Below are 18,933 nucleotides of genomic sequence, written 5' to 3'. Positions count from 1 at the left end.
AATGTGTGTGGATGAGCTTGATTTCTGTGGATCCCCTCACACCTCCACCACTTTCCACCTTTCGCTTCAGCTTTGATATAAGAGGGAAGCGTAACGTTGGAAGAAAAGCGCTTTTAGCATCCGTTCTTTCGTGACATTATACGTGCAATGAAATATAAAACAAAGACTAAAATGCTTGGCTATCGTGTCTCACTTCTATATTTCTCTCTCTCTCTCTCTTTTCTTTTCCTGCTTTTCTCAGTATTTCGAGAATAGTGCTTCTCCGTCCTGACAACTCATCTTTTGATCTTCGCTTTCAGTTTCCGCCCACTGGTGCTGAACACGTGTGTGACACAATGATAGGTGTAATAGGCGCTGGACTGTAGTTAAATTCTTTTTTCATCTCCGGAAATTATTTTCCTTTTTTTTCTCCGGCTTTACCACAGCTCCTTCAACTTTCTTTTCAGTTTGATTGATTGATTGGTCACAAAGGAGAATAATCAAATGTAAAGAAATGCAAAGGACTCTCTTTAGTTTTGAAAGGATGAGAGGGTGGAAGACAGGTCACATGTTGCCTTGTAATGATTGCATTTCCTTTTGCGTGAGAGAGTGTACAGATTTTCATCAGATTGTTGTGGTGGTTGTTTCTGCTGCTATTTTTAACGAGAATGTGGTGAGAGTGGGTGACTTCCTGCTAACTTCACAGCTTACCCAACCAGATAACCATCTTGGAATAATTAAATGAAATATTTGATAAAACACCGCAAACTCAATTTATTGTGATCTTTGAGTTAGTACTAAAATTAAAAAGTAAAGTAAAGGAAGAGACAGCCAAGGAATATCACTAAAATACCACATTGTCATTTTTGTGACCTATGGGTGGGGGAGATAGCCCTTGGAATTTTTTTTTTAATTTGATGCTTCACTTATCAAGAAAACCCATCCAGCACAGTCTTCAGACTTTTGAGCCTGGCGCAGCCTTGAAAACACAGCATAATCGAGATATCCAGAAATCTCGCGAAATTTTATGTCACGTCGAGTGATAAGAAAAAGAAAAAAAATGCAAGAACAGATAAACGGAAGAGTCCACACCGAGAATGCTTCATTGCTGCGGCGAGGAGGAAAACTGTCTCAGTGAACCGTTTGCTGTTCTTCTTTTCTTCCTTTTTGATGTGCTCGCAATGGTCGATGTGCAGTTAAAATGGTGCGTTAAAGGGATACTCCGGGTGCTCAATGCATCTGTAAAGAAGGGAAAAAAATTTGTAGAAACAAGGTGAATGTCCCACCCAGAAACCAAGAGAACAATGGTCAAAACGAAACAGCGATCACAGCTAGCTCAAGCACTAGACAGCTTGTGTTTCGAAAGGTCTAAAATAAAAAAAAATCTTAAGTCGTTTTCTCAAAGGTACCTACTTTCGCTCGATACTTTTATATACTATATATATATACTCGGTAATAAATCACGATTTTCCAAGCAAAATATATGACAAAGACGAGTAAAGAGTGCAGAAACTTCTGTAAGTATCCTATCAACTTACATGTCTTGCAGATACAGGCGAAAGTTGCGGTTAAGGCCTTTGATACTTGCCATTTCTTCTTCCGACAGTTCAAAGTCAAATACCTAGGAAAGTGGAAGAAAAAAAGGTCGAGTTCTTATCTCGAGAGCTACCCAGCAGTTATCAGGAAAAATTACGATTTCTGTGTGAAGCTGTATAAGTGTGCTGTGAGCTTCAACTTCAAAAAAATAATATGTATTGTTAATTATCGGCTAGAAAGCTGTTTTTTATCCTAAAATTAAATGACTATTAAATCCTATAATTGCAGTATCCAAGCTATGAAGTCAGAAGACATGTTGAGGAACACAGCGTGACAACTCACATCGATGTTGCTGCGGATGCGTTCTGGATTGACGCTCTTGACACAAACAGCCAGACCGCGCTGAAGGTGCCAACGTATGATCACCTGCACCAGGTAAGAACGGTCACAAAATGCAGAGATAACCTATCATGTCTGCCACTGTCACCAGCATACCAAAACTTATCAGTTTTAGAAATTTATGACTATAGTTTGTTAAGTCTCCAGCTGACTATTCATGAAAGCTGAAAGATTATGAGCATTTGTTTGTTTTAAAAAGTTTCAAAAACAGAAGCCTCTGTTGCAAGATGTTCCTGAAAAAAATAATCAAATTTCTGTGATTATTGCCTGCGTAGTTGATATTTAACACAAGATTTATGTCAACTTTAGAGAGAGAGGAAAAAAAGGTTATATACCTGTGCAGGTGACTTCCCTTTACTCTTGGCGATGTTTATAATCACAGGATCTTCGATAGCACAAGGGTCTGTGCTGTCTCTCCTAGAACATTGAAAAATCGAAACGGGCTTTGTATTACAAAAGTCACTCATCTCCGATCTCTAAGGCGCGAAGGAAGAGAATGTGCTTTTATTAAGTGGACAACAAACACAATGCACGTGCACACCTACCAAGGTCGGCCAGGGGCTCCCAGCGGGGCATAGCTTGACACAACAATGTTCTTGCTTTGTGCAAACTCCACCAGCTTGTCGTTGGTAAAATTAGGGTTGATCTCAATCTGAAATTGGGCAAGTTGTTTACATGGACAGGTATTAGATCAGGTGAAAAGTTGAAAACATATGTTGAGATTTTAAAAATGTTTTTGTTTCATCACCTTTTGCGAATGTTCTTGAAAATCCGAGACTCAAACCGAAATCTTTTTCCAAATTCAAATAAATCCTTGACTGTATAGCTTGTCACGTCATAATTATAATTTATTATAATTAGTTCTTCTTTTCTCCTTGACTTTCGATGTATAAAAATCTACTTTTGAGCAAACTGTTTCCAGAGAAGTAATGTGCCTTTTTTTGTCTGTTCCTGAAGATCTCATCATTAAATGTGTTCTTTCTTTTATCGTGGAGTCCTTTCTCCATCATGTCACTGACCTGCAGGTTGGTGGGTGGTATCCTGGCAGCATCCACAATGCGCTGTATCTGTTGGCTGTTGAAGTTGGACAGACCGATGTTGCGTGTTAATCCAGCATCCACACAGTCCTCCATGCCCTGGCAAACCCAGACTGAGAGTTTAATCTGTGCATGTGGGCACGCATGCAAACACAAAACCTCCTAGCCAGATACTAGCAAAACAAAAACTTTGTCAGAAACTTTCAAAATGCTGTCCTTGCTGCAGAATCTAGGACACTTGAAGACATTGTTATAGAAATACACGATAGCATGTTCAGAAAAGCTTCAAACAGTTCATACTGTAAAGATATTAATTAACAAGCATGCGCACCGAATGATGAAATAGTTATTTTCCCACAGCGTAGACCAGTTAATAACGAACCGTTAGAAATTGTTATTGTTTTGAGAGATAAGTCACAATTTTTTGGTTTGAAAGCAGCGTGCGAGAGTTGTCCTCGCTGTTACCTACCCTCCATATGTCTTCGACGATGTCATGAGTCGAGTAAATGATTTTCCCATTCTCGTCTTTAGGAAAATTGTCATCGCCATCCTAAAATATGTAAAAGTAATATATAAATCTACCAAACTCCAAATAGTGACTACGGATTGGACTATAAACTCAACTTATGATGTACAATTTTTGTTCCCATATCTTGTGTGATGTACAAGTTTTGTTCCCTAAGCTTGTGTAGTAGTAACTCTAGTAGTGACAAATTTTTGTAGTATGGTGTACAACTTAGGTTCGTTCTTTGTCTTGTATTATATACATATTTAATCCCCTATCGTTGTTTGGTCTGCAAGTTGTTGTAGTAACCTAGCGTTGTATGGTGTACAACTTAGTTTAGTGCCCTTGTCTTGTATGGTGTACAAGTTTGACCTAACCATGTACAGGGTACGAGTTCACTAGCTTTGCACGGTATACAAGTTAGTTTAGTCCACTAGCCTTAAAGGACGTAGGCCAGTGCACGAGCACCATGTCCACGTAAGTAGTCTGCAGGCGAGCCAGCGACCTCTCCACATTCAGTTTGACCCGCTCGCGCGAGTGGTAGTTGTCCCAAATCTGAAAGACAAGTAAACAAGCGATGTGTAAACAATCCGCAGGGATGCACTGCTGCATTTTTAGCCTTAACGATCAACAACACACACAGTATACATTCAAACTTTGAAATCCGGCCTCAAAACCCGTCTCTTTAAGAAATATCTTGCATAATCAAATTAACAGCTGTAGCATTTAACCTTGGTTGTGATGAAGAGGTCCTCTCGCTTGATCGCGCCTTCCTCGATCTTATCGGCGATGGCCTGGCCGATTTCGTCCTCCGTGTCATACACCCAGGCTGTATCAATATGCCTGTACCCGGCATCCAGTGCCGCCTTCACCCCGCTGTAGATCTCCCCGGGTTTGGACTGCAACAAGCAAGCAACCGCCGAAAGAATAAGACGCTTGCAATGATCATTAATGTTCAGGTTTTATTTATTTATTTTGGTTCATCTTTGGGAAAAAAAATCAACTGATCATTTAAAACAAACCCGGGTACGACTAGTCCGATAAATAAGTCAGTGGTGGCACGCGTTATAACACGTTATAACATGTCCACGTGGACAGACAAGGTCGGTTGTATCGTGGGTGCATATCGTTAGAAGTGAGGGTTACGGGTGCAAGTGATATCAAGAAGGGTGACGAGGAGATAGCCACAGATGAGACCAAGAATACACACGGGGTGGCGGCATCTCGTCCGATGCTCATGATACTGTGTATGGCTTCTTTCTTTCGTTCGTTCATTCATTCTCGACTTTTGTTTTCTTTCTAATTAGTCTTGGAAGTCAGTCTATTAATATCTCTCTCTCTCTCTCACTAATTTTCTGCGAAACCGAACATTTCGAGGAACTCCTCAATCCTATATCGCACCTCATCTACATTAACTGGAAAATGCACACGGAAATGTGTGTGGGGGGAGAGAGAGAGAGGGAGGGAGGGGTGGGTTAAAACATCTCCCTTCTCTTGAAATTATGGAAGATTAAAATTCGTGCTACAGTCACGACCTCGGGTAAGCCTTTGTCAGATGGTCGACTCACAAGGAGATACTGCCTATCCCATATTTTAACCCTCTATTAAATTACTGTAGCCCGATCTTCTGTCTTCCAGACTTTTACTAATGTTATGGGATAGTGAATTAGCTAGCACTATGTCTGCTTCATCAATCGATTATTTGAGATGTATTTCCTATCTCTTAGTGTATAATTTCTGCGTAAAAGAAGTGTAATTATTATTTAATGATAGTGATACGCCTATGTTGATTAACATTTACAGGGATGTCTTGCCATGGTTAGGAAAGACTCCAACTACCTCCTCCCCAAGAAAGAATCAATAAAAAGAAAGGAAAGGGGGAAAATGCAAATGTTTTCCTTCTACCTCAATTTTCATGTAAATTCACACAATGGCTGCTATTGAAATAATATAGGTGTGTGTGTTAGAGGAGGGAAGAGTCAACTCACCAACCACACTGTCCACGTGCCGTATGCAATGGCCGGCATCCTGTCGCCGGTCCGCGGCAAGGTGATCGTCTTAGAGACGGCGTTACTACTCATCGTCGTCGTTAACTGTCGTCGTTGTTAGGAGACACGTGGAGTGATGGTCTGTTGCTGCAAACGTTGTCGACTGTAGCCGCTTACTCACTGCCCTGTCACAGGTCGCTGCAATGGCTGGACTAACCTTCCTTTGTCTCAAATCGCTGGCGAGGCTGTTGGAAGGCCTAGCTCTCAAACTTGACCTGAATAAAGGCGGAGAGGCAGAAAAAAAAATTGTGCAAATGAAGAGGCTAGGTGATCGTGAGTGTACGCCATTCTGATAAGATAATTCGACGCACTGAGAAAACTAAGTGCAATCATCATGCTTTGTGCCCTGCGATACGTGGCCTCAGCAAAGCCTGACAAATGAGCTTTCACTGACTTAGTGGTCGGGACCAACAGACTCGGAACGGCGCTCAGAACCTCATCAAGCCACACTAAACAAATCCACCCACCCGGAAGGCAGGAAAGGGCGGATCGAGGTAAACCTAGAGAAGACTATCATTTGAGATCAACTGTGCTCAAGCTGACAACTTAAGTCTTTACTATTCCTCTTTCATCTGGTCATCAGGGGAAGAAGAGAAAAAATCACACTATAGCAGCACAAACACATATTAACCACGTACAGTCTCGATAACATAATTTAAAAAAGAAAAAACCCATTTCCGAAAATCATGGGTATACATCTCTCTGTCTCATTGTCCTAAGTGAATTGAATTTCTAAAGTTGCTGACAGAGGAACCGAAACCTTAACATGAAGACTTGACATCAGTCAGTAAAGTCCACTATTAAATGTGCTGAGTAACCATCACCTATAGACTCTTATTAACCACACTATCATACCTACAACCCTTTATAGATACTATTTTTTGCTTCCTGACAGTGACAGCGAGAGTAAATCAAACAAGGTCAGAATATTTTATTTTTTAATTTTGAAAAAAAAACTGTATTGCTTACCTTATAATAATTCGACGCTTTATGCCCTTTTCAAACCATAAAAGTGAGGTCAACTGGTTTTCAACACTTCACAATTTACTGAACACAAGTGATCTTGAGCATGACCGTGGAGTAGATCCTTGTTGGGTGATTTCACCCAAGGTGCAGCCAATTTATACTTCATCTCGCAACACATCCTGCTTCGAGCTCTGTCCGGGTTTTCGGCACAGCCACGTCTCGCTTCAAAATCCGTTTTCTATCGTAAGAAATGTTCAAATCTCTCATTTGTTTCATTCATCCTTGTAGACATAAGCCTGGCCACTCGGGGACTCCCCCACCCATCCTTGCTTCCCCAGAAAGTGCAAGTCATGTGGCATGACCTGTAGGTCAACACAAGACTTGTGAGATTGGTGTAGTAAACGAACGTGTTGTTGAATGCCCTAGTAATGTTGCAATGTTCACATCATTGTGTTCATTATTTCTGTTGTTAATCAAGTGGTTGTCCTATATGCTGTTACGATTACTCTAGATTGTAATGGTTACGAGAAATAGAGTTATGAAGCAGTGAAACGGGTTGTGAATAAACCCCTTGGGAGGGAGTGGCAGGTAGGGATGGTGTGGCTATGGAGGGGCCCGGCCTTGGTCAGTTTTTTTTTTTTTTCTCGATTTCTTTTTCTTTTAGACAAAAGCGGAAAGAAAAGGCAGCACGAGGGAAAAAAATCTTAAAATCAAAGAACGCTATAAAGTGTAGACTTCATCGATACTAAAGTTGCTGTTACCTCCAATAATTTACACAAATTTGTGACAACTGCGACATCCCACATGCATTATGGTGAAGGATATAAACCTTGTAGTGCCTTTAATCTTCCTTTCTTTGATCTCTCGAGTTTTTCACTTTCACTGGTGACATTTTCCTATAGAAGGTGTGTAAATAGTTTCATCTTTTACGCCATTGTCCATCATTTACTGACCACTCACGTCCCAAGCAGCACAGAAAGACTGGGGACACATGGACATATGATATGAAGTTGGTGGTGGGGCTGGGGATGTTGATTTAGACCGGGAACCTGGGCCGAAAATGTAAAATGGCTATAGATGGGACCGATCTCATTTTCACCTCTGAATGTGGTGTAGGAATATGTCACTCATGTGTGATTCTTGGATGAATATACGTGTTTCCCAGGTAGTCCCCAGTGTTTTTAGATATATTCTGAGAATGTTCCCTTGTTACATTGATATTTTGGATGTTATTTTGGTGTGTCCTAATTTGATTTTTGTCAAACAAAATTAAAAAACGTGCCAATTTTTACAATAAAAGGTTGAAAAAAGATTTTAACGTGTAGCAATAGAAAAGCAGACAATACTACAAAAATAAAATTACAAATGTTGCCATTTTTTAGGTTTTGAAATCAAAATATCAGACAAAACAAGGATCGAAATATTGAAGATATACAAAAAAATGATACAATTAGCACAGCATTCTTATCTCCTGTGATTTGTTAGTACACGGCTATAAAATGGCAATCTCTTGCAGTGTTGTAATCTAGCCAAGTGCTCCAGTGGGTTGTAAATAGTTCACCCTGTCTGTGACTGAACCTAACACAGGTACTGGGAGGAGAACTGGGTTTACAGTCACTTGACCCTAACGATTCAAACTCGCGACTTTTCGTAGTTGCAGTAGTAGGGACTGACTATCATTGCCAGCGCTTCCATCACGGCCTACTTTACTGTTGTCTGGGTCTGAGTTTCACAGACATATTTTATTGTCCATCAAAACTGTAAAACAGATCAAGAAATTTTGAAATGTTACCTTGAGTTCTTGCGGCTATTTTAATTTAGTGAATATTTAATTTTAACCGCAAGTGAGTTACAATTAGCAGCGATCGGCTGTTTATGAAAAATAACATTTGTGTTTAATAATACTACAACGTCTGATGTCTTCCTCGTGTTGGACTTGTGATTGTGTGTGTGTGTTGACATGCCTGCCATTGTGCGCTTGGAATGTGCTGCCTCTTCCGTGTCGGTGGCTTCGGTTCTTTTCCGACTTGCAGACTTCATGATCGTCTTGACCCTTTGTTGATCAGTGAACTTTCATGTGTGCTGGACTCATTCGTCATTCCAGTGAGATTTGTGCCATCAGGCGAATTATTATTACTATTCTTCTTCTTATTATTCTTATTCTTATTCTTATTATTATTATTATTATTATTATTATTATTTCTCTGAATTTCAGTTAATGTCAGTTTGTGGTGAGGAGAATAATACATGTAGATAGGTGTGACCTACCAATACTGCTCCACTACGTTAGCTGGAAATTGAAATCCCATCAGGCAGATTGCGTAATCATCATATAATCATCATCATCAATCATCATCAATCCATCCATCCATCCATCATCATCATCATCATCATCATCATCCAGATTTATATAGCAAATTCCTCTACTGTACTGTAGACTCGATGCTCTTTCAAAATCAAATTTAAATCAAATCAAATAAGACTTTATTGTCTGTCGAGGAAAACCTACGACAGAAATTTTTCTTTAGCTCACGAACACATATAATATGACGATCCATACTCATACAGACATTTATATAGATAAAGAGAAAATAAAGAAAAATAATTTGTAGCGTAGAATGATGTACCACATGACAGCCATACGACAGGAAGCCAGCAATGCACATACAGGAAAAAAGAATATCGTTTGAAGAGTACTGATGATCGTGGAAGAGTTAACCGTTTTTTTGTTGTTGTTGTTGTTGTTGTTGTTGTTGTTGTTGTTGTTGTTGCTTTGTTAATACATGGCATGGTGGTCTCCCGCAGAAACTACCAAATGTGCCCACAAAAATACAATGCTCCGCACACAGTCAGACGCACCGCAGTATCATTTGTGTCCGTCTGTGCACAAGCTGATGTAAGCAGAAATCAAATCAAGACGACACAGGTATCACACAGGTATCACACAGGTATCACACAGGTATCACAGTCTCTGGCAGATCCACGAACATCACTTCCAAGGGCAGATCACTCTCTCATTCAGCCATGGTGTGGGATTGTGTAGATCCGCTTGGTTGGGGCGACACTCAGTCCATGAAGAAATGTCATTTGTCAGCCAGAGAGTCTTGGTATGCCTCAAATGTAGTCAGATATATTCTCTTGAGTCTAGAGTCTCTGGATCATACCAGCCTAGAAGGAACTAACGGTTGCATCGCCATGTTGAATGGTCGCGGTTAAATTCTTCCGTACAGGACACTCACATACAGGAATACGATACCTCACAGTCAGACGTATTGCAATACCACCTATGTCCATTCACGCACGAGCCGAAGGAACAGAATTCACGTAAAAATCCAAAACAAGTCAAAACGTACAGGACAAAAGTGAGCCGGGGTCAAGCCACAGAGTAGCGCCCGCTGGATCAAACATTTTCTGAATACAGAACACTGCAAGCACACATTTAAACCAGTACAAAATCTATATAACAGACGTACTGACCACACAGACCAAAAATATCAACCAGAAACCGGCTAGAGACACAACGACAGACATACAAAACGGAAAATCTGCGCATGAAGCATGCCAGAGGTTTGGCATAGGAAAGGACTGGTAGGCTGCGAGCGGGAAGAGATGAATTCGAGAAGAGATCTGTTAGATATCGCAGGAAACCCGGCAGAAAATACCGAGCAGTCATAGTAAGCACTGTATATCTCCATCTGTACATCTCCCAAGGTAACTAGTCGTCAGGTCGCTTTACTTCCTGTTGCCATGGACGACGACGTCATTTGTTTCCCTGGAGACACAGACGTGTATAGATCGCGCTGCAACTTACATGACAACCTCCAAAGCTGTGAAATGTAAATACCAAACTATTGTATACGGCCAACAAATCTGGAAAATACATTTCCCGGAATTCACCAATTTTGCAAAGCTCAAGTTTTTTGTATTAAGCCGCAGTGTATTGCCATAGAAACAGACAATAAAAGAACTGCTCCACCTACCTTGTAGTTCTGTTACTAGGACAACGACGTTGACATCGCAACACCTACGTCAGGGTGGGAAGGGATCGTTTGTATAAAATCCCCCGCTTCTGTCCCAGTGGTACGGGAAGCTCAGGACAGCGAAAGAAGGCGAATCTTCGACTCTTTTCTCCAAGAACTCCCAGCGCTGCTTTGATTTGCCGACTGTCCACTAGACTGCGGAAAATTCGGCATATCCTGGCGATTCTGATGAACAACTCTACGACGAGCATGTCATCTCCGGGAAGCTCAGGACAGCGAAAGAAGGCGAATCTTCGACTGACAGCTGGGAAGGTGGTAGTCGCCATCATGAAGCTCGGCAGTGAACGCAGTCATACGCTCGCTTCCATCCGCAACCGCCTTGGCAAGGAAAAGTACACCGATGGCGACGTCAAGTCCGCGCTGCAGCGAGCGATGAAAGTCGGGTGGGTAAACGTCATGGAGGACCGCTTCAGTCTGTCTCACCCCATCAGCCAGCCGGCCTCGCGAAAATCTTCCGAAGCAGCGTCCACGAGCAGAAAGAGCAAAGCTCGTCTTTCTTGTTCATTCACGGGCACATCTAAAGAAGGCGACATTCGTGGAAGGTTCATGATCGATTTAGAACACCTCCCACCGCCTGGTCATGCGGCAGACGACCTCAACGTCGGCGCCGTTGGAGATGACTGTGAGGCGGCCTCCTTTGCTGAGCGGATTATGGAAGCTCTGGGTAACACTGACGACTTAGTCCTGCAACATATTTCTTTTAAATGACAAGCTGATTAAATGGGGAAAGATTTCAGCAAAATCTTGTAAGTTGTTGTGCGGACAAGCATGTGCATGTTTGTGTGTTTTAACGCGTGTATGTTTACGCCTGTCTCTTAATTGCATAAGTCAGATAATACCAAATAAGATATATAAATATTTTTATATAGAATAAATATATAAATAATACACACAAGAGTTGAAAATATATTGATAATGTAAAAACCGATAAATGTTACAAATTAACCTAAAAGGTCTGCATCTACCTCGATCGGGGTCATTATGTAGTAGTTGGTGCTTTCACTGCCAGGATTCTCTCCAGACGTACTGATCCCCCCCCCTCTCTTTTTCCCGCGATTTTCTCTCCTCGTCATCGCTTTTTTACGTCATTCATACACGCATTCTGAAACTTTCGTCACTCTCGCTCTTTCGTCATTCACGCTCTCTCATCCTTGCATGCGCGCTCAGTCCTCCCACTATATACATCCCCCTCGAGGAGAAATGTTGTCCTCGACATTTAAACCTAGAACCCCCCCCCCCCTAAAACTTTTTTTTTCAAGGTAACGCGTTATAAACATAAACGTAGAAACATAAGTATAAAAGTTTAAACATATGTACACGGTGCTGCGGTCAAACTAAGTTCACAATGAGCGTGGCCGCAACAGTCCCCGCAAGTTGTTCTTTCACGAGGGTAGTTTCTCAGCAGCAAGTTCATTTTATTGCACTTCAAGCAATATTCGTCTGGCCTCTGCTGCTGGCGAAGTGCGAATTCCCCGCTTTTTATCCACGTTGGTTGCTGTTGTTTTTGCCGTCATGTTCCGAGTCGGGATGGCTTGGGCCAGGCGCGTGAAATGGTCTGTAAGGACTAAAATATGCTGCTATCGTCCTTTGGATGCTTCGAGGGACAGATAATCCATACACACCAGCTCCAATGGCTCCGTGGTAACTATCTTCTTCGTTCCTATTCGCCCCCAGTGGAGCATAGGGCCGCAACCACACGCCGCCATCGGACCCGGTACTGGGCATCCCTTTCTAGTTGGGACCATGTCATGCCAGCTGTCTCTGCCTCTCTGTGGACTGATCGTCTCCACGTCTGTCTGGGTCTCCCAACCTTGCGCCTCCCCTGTGGGTTCCAGCCCAGAGCTTGTCTCGCTAAATTGTCGGCTGGCTTTCGTAGAGTGTGGCCAATCCAGCCCCACTTTCGCTTCTTGATGTCTAGGCTGGCAGGGTTTTGGTTGGTTCTCTCCCATAGGGCGGTATTGGAGATCTTCTCAGGCCATCGGATGTTAAGAATGCGGCGCAGACATTTATTGATAAATGTCTGTATCTTGTTGGTGATGGCATTTGTCACCCGCTATGTCTCAGATCCATACAGAAGGACTGACTTTACATTGGTATTATAGATGCGGATCTTGGTGTGTAGAGACAAAGCCTTGGAGTGCCAGATAGGTCTTAGGGAGTGGAATGCAACCCTGGATTTGCTTATTCGGCTTCTGACATCTTCATCTGTACCTCCGTCTTTGCTGCTGACTATGCTGCCAAGGTAGGTGAAACGGTCAGACTCTGTAATACATTCTCCATGTAGTTGGAGTGGGGCTTCTTGCTTTGTGCTGACCCGCATTACCTCCGTCTTCTTGATGTTGATGGTCAGGCCAGTCATTGCTGCTTCTTCTGCGAGCCGAGTGAGCTTTGTGCGTGTTGTTACTTGTGGGACAACAGGCTGATGTCATCTGCAAAGTCAAGATCCTCAAGATGCCTGGCGAAAGTCCACTGAACGCCCGTGTTTCTGTTAGAGGTTGTTCTTCTCATGATCCAGTCTATGTCCGTGGTAACTATAGAGACCAGTAATAACCTGCGAATCCCAGAAACTGTCGTACATCCTCAGGTGTCCGGGGCACTGGCCAGTTTTTTACTTTCTCGCACTTTTCCGGATCTGTCTCGACACCAGCCGCTGACACGATATGTCCCACGTATTTAACTCGATCCTGTGAGAATATGCACTTCTTGGGGTGCAGTTTCATTCCACAATCCCATAGTCTGTCTAGCACTCTCTCCACTCTTTCCAGATGCTCATCAAAAGTACTGGTAAACACAATGATGTCATCGAGAAACACCAGGCATATTTTAGATGCAGGTCCCCTAAACACTCTTACAGGAGGCGTTGATATGTGGCCGGTGCATTCGCCAGCTGCATTGCCATGCGATTGTATTCATAGAATTCAAGGGGCGCAACTGAGAATGCTGTACGCTCTTTGTGCTCCTCGGTTATCTCTACCTGATGGTAACCGCTCTTTAAGTCGAGGACAGTGAAATACTTGGATCCCGCTAAGGCGTCCAGCAATTCCTCTATCCTCGGCAGTGCGTACGAGTCTTTGATTGTCCGTGCGTTGAGCTGTCTGTAGTCCACACATTGCCGTAGGCTACCGTCTTTCTGTTTAACCCATACAACATTCGATGACCAGGGTGAATGTGATGGTCTAATAATCCCACTGTCCAGCAGCTGTTGTAAGTGTTCTCTGACCTGTTCGTACATGCCGTGTGGAATTCGGCGATGCCATTCTTTAAATGGTGTATCATTTGTCAACTGTATTTTATGTTATGCGTGACATGACCAACATCCGTTTGGCCGGTTGAAAAATTTTCGGGGTGGCTGTTAATTAGGTCTCTGACGCGTGATTGCTGCTCCACCGTCAGATGTGGCGAGATGGTCACCGAGTCTACGCAGCTTGGTTCCGTGTCGGTGGCTTCAGTTCTTTTCCGACTTGCAGACTTCATGGTCAGCACAGTTGTGTGGGCTTCATGTCGTCTTGACCCTTTGTTGATCAGTGAACTTTCGCGTGTGCTGGACTCATTCGTCATTCCAGTGAGACTTGTGCCATCTGTTGGATTTGTTGCATTTGCATTTGTATGATGTTTTGATATTTGGACTGTTCATTGTTGTTCGTGCTGTGTGTGTGAACGTGAACGCTGGCCTGTGGTGTGGAGAACACGGTCCGCTGAACACCGACATTTTGTCGTCTCGTCACCTTCTGTCATTTGTGAAACGCCTTGAGCTCTAAACAGGCCAGGATAAGGCGCTATACAAACGAATTATTATTACTTTTCTTATTACTATTATTAGTATCTTTCGGAATTTCAGTTCATGTCAGTTTGTGGTGAGGAGAATAATACATGCAGATAGCTGTGACCTACCAATATTGCTCCACTACGTTAGTTGGAAATTCAAATCCCATCACCCAGACTGCGTTATAAAAATAATAATAATAATACTAATAATAATAATAATAATCATCATCATCATCATCATCCAGATCTATATAGCGTATTCCTCTACTGTGTTGTAGACTCAATCCGCTTTTCAAACATTTTCTGACTACAAAACACTGCAAGCACACATTTAAACCAGTACAAAATCTATATAACACACATACTGACTACACAGACCAAAAATATCAACCAGAAACCGGCTAGAGACACAACGACAGACATACAAGACGGAAAATCTGCGCATGAAGCATGCCAGAGGTTCGGCATAGGAAAGGACTGGTAGGCTGCGAGCGGGAAGAGATGAATTCGAGAAGAGATCTGTTAGATATCGCAGGAAACCCGGCAGAAAATACCGAGCAGTCATAGTAAGCACTGTATATCTCCATCTGTACATCTCCCAAGGTAACTAGTCGTCAGGTCGGTTTACTTCCTGTTGCCATGGACGACGACGTCATTTCTTTCCCTAGAGACACAGACGTGTATAGATCGCGCTGCAACTTACATGGCAACCTCCAAAGCTGTGAAATGTAAATACCAAAATATTGTATACGGCCAACAAATCTGGAAAATACATTTCCCGGAATTCACCAATTTTGCAAAGATCAAGTTTTTTGTATTAAACCGCACTGTGTTGCCATGTAAACAGACAATAAAAGAACCGCGCCACCTACCTTGTAGTTCTGTTACTAGGACAACGACGTTGACATCGCAACACCTACGTCTGGGTGGGAAGGGATACTTTGTATAAAATCCCCCCGCTTCTGTCCCAGTGCTACGGGAAGCTCAGGACATCGAAAGAAGGCGAATCTTCGACTCTTTTCTCCAAGAACTCCCAGCGCTGCTTTGATTTGCCGACTGTCCACTAGACTGCGGAAAATTCGGCATATCCTGGCGATTCTGATGAACAACTCTACGACGAGCATGTCATCTCCGGGAAGCTCAGGAGAGCGAAAGAAGTCGAATCTTCGACTGAAAGCTGGGAAGGTGGTAACCGCCATCACGAAGCTCGGCAGTGAACGCAGCCATACGCTCGCCTCCATCCGCAACCGCCTTGGCAAGGAAAAGTACACCGATGGCGAGGTCAAGTCCGCGCTGCAGCGAGCGGTCAAATCCGGGCGGGTAAACGTCATGAAGAACCGCTTCAGTCTGTCTCATCCCATCAGCCAGCCTGCCTCGCGAAAATCTTCCGAAGCAGCGTCCACGAGCAGAAAGAGCAAAAGTTGTCGTCCTTCTTGTTCATTCACGGCCACATCTAAAGGATTCGTCATTCGTGCAAGGATCGTGCTCGATCTTAGCAACCCACCGTCTGGTCAAGCGGCTCGTAGCAAGAACCGGCAGCGGCAGCAGGAGCAGCAGCGCCAGCAGCAGCAGCAGCGCCAGCGGCAGCGGCAGCAGCAGCAGCAGCGCCAGCGGCAGCGCCAGCAAAGCGACAGCTCTGCGTACTGAAGGAGGCGGCCGCTCGCGAGTTAAGGACGAAGTCGACCTCAACGTCGGCGCCGTAGGAGATGACTGTTAGGCGGCCTCCGGTGCTGAGTGGTTTATAATACCAAATAAGATATATAAATATTTTTATATAGAATAAATACATAAATAATACACATAAGAGTTGAAAATATATTGATAATGTAAAAACCGATAAATGTTACAAATTAACGCAAAAGGTCTGCATCTACCTCGATCGGGGTCATTATGTAGTAGTTTGTGCTTTCATTGCCAGGATTCTCTCCAGACGTACTGACCCCCCCCTCCCCGACCTCTCTTTCCCCCCCCCCCCCGCGCGCTTTTCTCTCCTCGTCATCGCTTTTTTACGTCATTCATACACGCATTCTGAAACTTTCGTCACACACGCTCTTTCGTCATTCACGCTCTCTCATCCTTGCATGCGCGCTCAGTCCTCCCACTATATACACCCCCCTCGAGGAGAAATGTTTTCGTCGACATTTAAACCTAGAACCCCCCTAAAACTTTGTTTCAAGGTAACGCGTTATAAACATAAACGTAGAAACATAAGTATAAACGTTTAAACATATGTACACGATGCTGCAGTCACACTGAGTTCACAGCAGTGGCCAGACAGCCGCAATGAGCGTGGCCACAACAGTCCCCGCAAGTTTTTCTGTTGACAGTTTGCTCAGCAGCAAGTTCATTTTATTGCACTTCAAGCAATATTCATGTCATGCCAGGCCAAAGGAAGCGATCTCTGAGGATGTCAATGATGCCAATGATGCCAGCCACCGGTGACCGATGGCATCTAGCCTTGCTGACGTCAGCACGTAGGTCATGGCGTTGTTGTCAGTCAGCACAGAGAAGCTGTGACCATATAGGTCAGGGGTGTCAAACTCAATTACCCAGCGGGCCAAATCTCACATCACACACAAGGTGGCGGGCCGAAGGTTATTATTTAAGTCCGATAACTTTTTTATTGAACACTAAAAAAATGAACTTTCTGTTATTAATTTTGTGTAAACAAAATCATACAAACCAAGGCTTAGCAGTTTTTCTTTTTAATTTATTTTGTCAGAAGTGGACGTTTCACATCTTTTCTTGACAACAAGTTTGTTTATGTTTGGAGTAAGTTTCTGTGTGGTGGAGATTCTCAGGATGGACTGCAAGTGTACATCACTAAGACGTCTCCTGTCAAGTCCTGTGTGATGTTTTGTTGATCTTCATCACAGACAAAAGTTGCTCACACAAATATCTGCTGCCAAACATGCTCAAGATTCGAGCCGCATGTAGACGAAGCTGGGGCATCGTTTGTGGGAGGGAATGAGAGAACTGTGCAGCCCCCACACAGTCGTACTTTGCCTTCAGTCACTCATTACACTTTCTTTAGCTTCTGTTTTGCATTCAGGCTTTTCAACTTGTCCTGATGTTTAGTCTCGTAATGCCGTCTCAGATTATATTCTTTGGTCACAGCTATTGTATCTCCACAAAGTAGACACTGGTTTACCGCTGATATCAGTAAACATGTATTCAGCTTCCCATTGGCTTTGAAAGACTGTTTTCAAAATCAACTTTTCTCTCGGCCATTTTAACGGCTAGCTTTAATTTGAAATTTGATTGGTATTGAAATTACAAAAGTCCCTTCACTACACAGTGTAATGTTCTCGATCTTTATTAAGTAAATTAAGATTAAGTAAAAGTCTATAGAAAAGTCACAACACGTGCTTAGCTCTGATCATCTGCCTTTGTTCCCCGACAGATGGCGCACCAGTACCTACGACTAGCGTTAAGTTCACACACTACACACAGCTTTCAATTAATTCTAATAAACAATCGCGTGCTCTGCTCTGTTCAGTACTATTTGCTATGACATGTGATGTTATTGCATCAGTTTATGTATGTAAAAGAAGATATAATTAGGCAAACAAGACACAAATCATCAATACACAAACAGCAATTATTTCTACACCGTGGCTTGCTGTTTATACTTGGGTACTTATCTCTTTGGCGGCAGTCATTAACTCTTGACAGTCAGTATTCCACAGTTGGCACTTATCATCCACAGTCCACGTGTATAATTCACAGTTCACAGTTATCATGCACAGTTCGCACATATAATTCCAGATGGTAGATATATATAAGTCCTTGGAGAAGCTATACTCCCACGAACTTGATCCCCACAAGTTTGCTTCTCACAACTTAACGTCTCATCGAGACGACTTCTGCTCGCCAGCCCGCACATTCAGAAAGTGATGAGTTTCTATTAGTCTTTTGCTGAGCTGCATCATCATACACGTGGGTTTGCCCTAGTCACACTTTGATCTCGGACCGATTCAGGGAAGTTAACAGGTACTAAAAATCTTCGACCCGAGGCCCGTGTTCAGGCCATCGTGTCCCGTGTCAAAGGTCAGATTTATGGGCCCCGCCTTCACCAGCCCTTCTGGTCATCAACAGGAGCGGTGGTAACTTGACCAGTGCACTGTTGGTGGTCAATACAAACATCACTAAACTCATCCCATCCCTTGCTGTCCTCGACGGGAACTTTTCTGTTGTTTGCCTTCTACTTGTCGCCGGGCCATTAACAATGATTTACTAAAATTCATTCTCGGGCAAGGTAAAATTTCCTGGCGGGCCCGATGTGGCCAGCGGGCGGGTGTTTGACACCCCTGCCGTAGTGTGTCTAGCACTCTCTCCACTCTTTCCAGATGCTTATCAAATGTACTGGAAAACACAATGATGTCATCGAGAAACACCAGGCATATTTGGAGATGCAGGTCCCCCAAACACTCTTCTATGAGGCGTTGATATGTGGCCGGTGCATTCGCCAGCCCCATTGCAATGCGATTGTAGACATAGAATTCAAGGGGCGCAACTGAGAATGCTGTACGCTCTTTGTGCTCCTCGGTTATCTCTACCTGATGGTAACCGCTCTTTAAGTCGAGGACAGTGAAATGCTTGGATCCCGCTAAGGCGTCCAGCAATTCCTCAATCCTCGGCAGTGCGTACGAACCTTT

The 18,933-nt window shown here is 43.2% G+C and overlaps 1 protein-coding gene across 1 annotated transcript; it reads right to left on the bottom strand.

Annotated features, from left to right (window-relative positions):
* Window positions 1–733: 733 nt before the first annotated feature.
* On the bottom strand, window positions 734–6,625 carry LOC112559770 (aldose reductase-like). The gene is made up of 11 exons (XM_025231166.1): window positions 6,474–6,625; window positions 5,445–5,719; window positions 4,188–4,355; window positions 3,895–4,011; window positions 3,421–3,501; window positions 2,934–3,050; window positions 2,460–2,566; window positions 2,250–2,331; window positions 1,858–1,941; window positions 1,518–1,600; window positions 734–1,218 (listed from the first exon to the last, which is right to left on the bottom strand). Exons 2-11 carry the CDS (start codon window positions 5,535–5,537, stop codon window positions 1,176–1,178), a joined length of 975 nt encoding a protein of 324 aa, XP_025086951.1. The 5' UTR covers window positions 5,538–5,719; window positions 6,474–6,625; the 3' UTR covers window positions 734–1,175.
* Between the last annotated feature and the right edge of the window lie 12,308 nt (window positions 6,626–18,933).

Source organism: Pomacea canaliculata, linkage group LG3 (genome assembly GCF_003073045.1).
Source record: "Pomacea canaliculata isolate SZHN2017 linkage group LG3, ASM307304v1, whole genome shotgun sequence".
In the NCBI taxonomy this organism is placed as follows: domain Eukaryota; kingdom Metazoa; phylum Mollusca; class Gastropoda; order Architaenioglossa; family Ampullariidae; genus Pomacea; species Pomacea canaliculata.
Note: the sequence above shows the minus strand (reverse complement) of the source record. Positions and strands in the feature narration are given on the sequence as shown.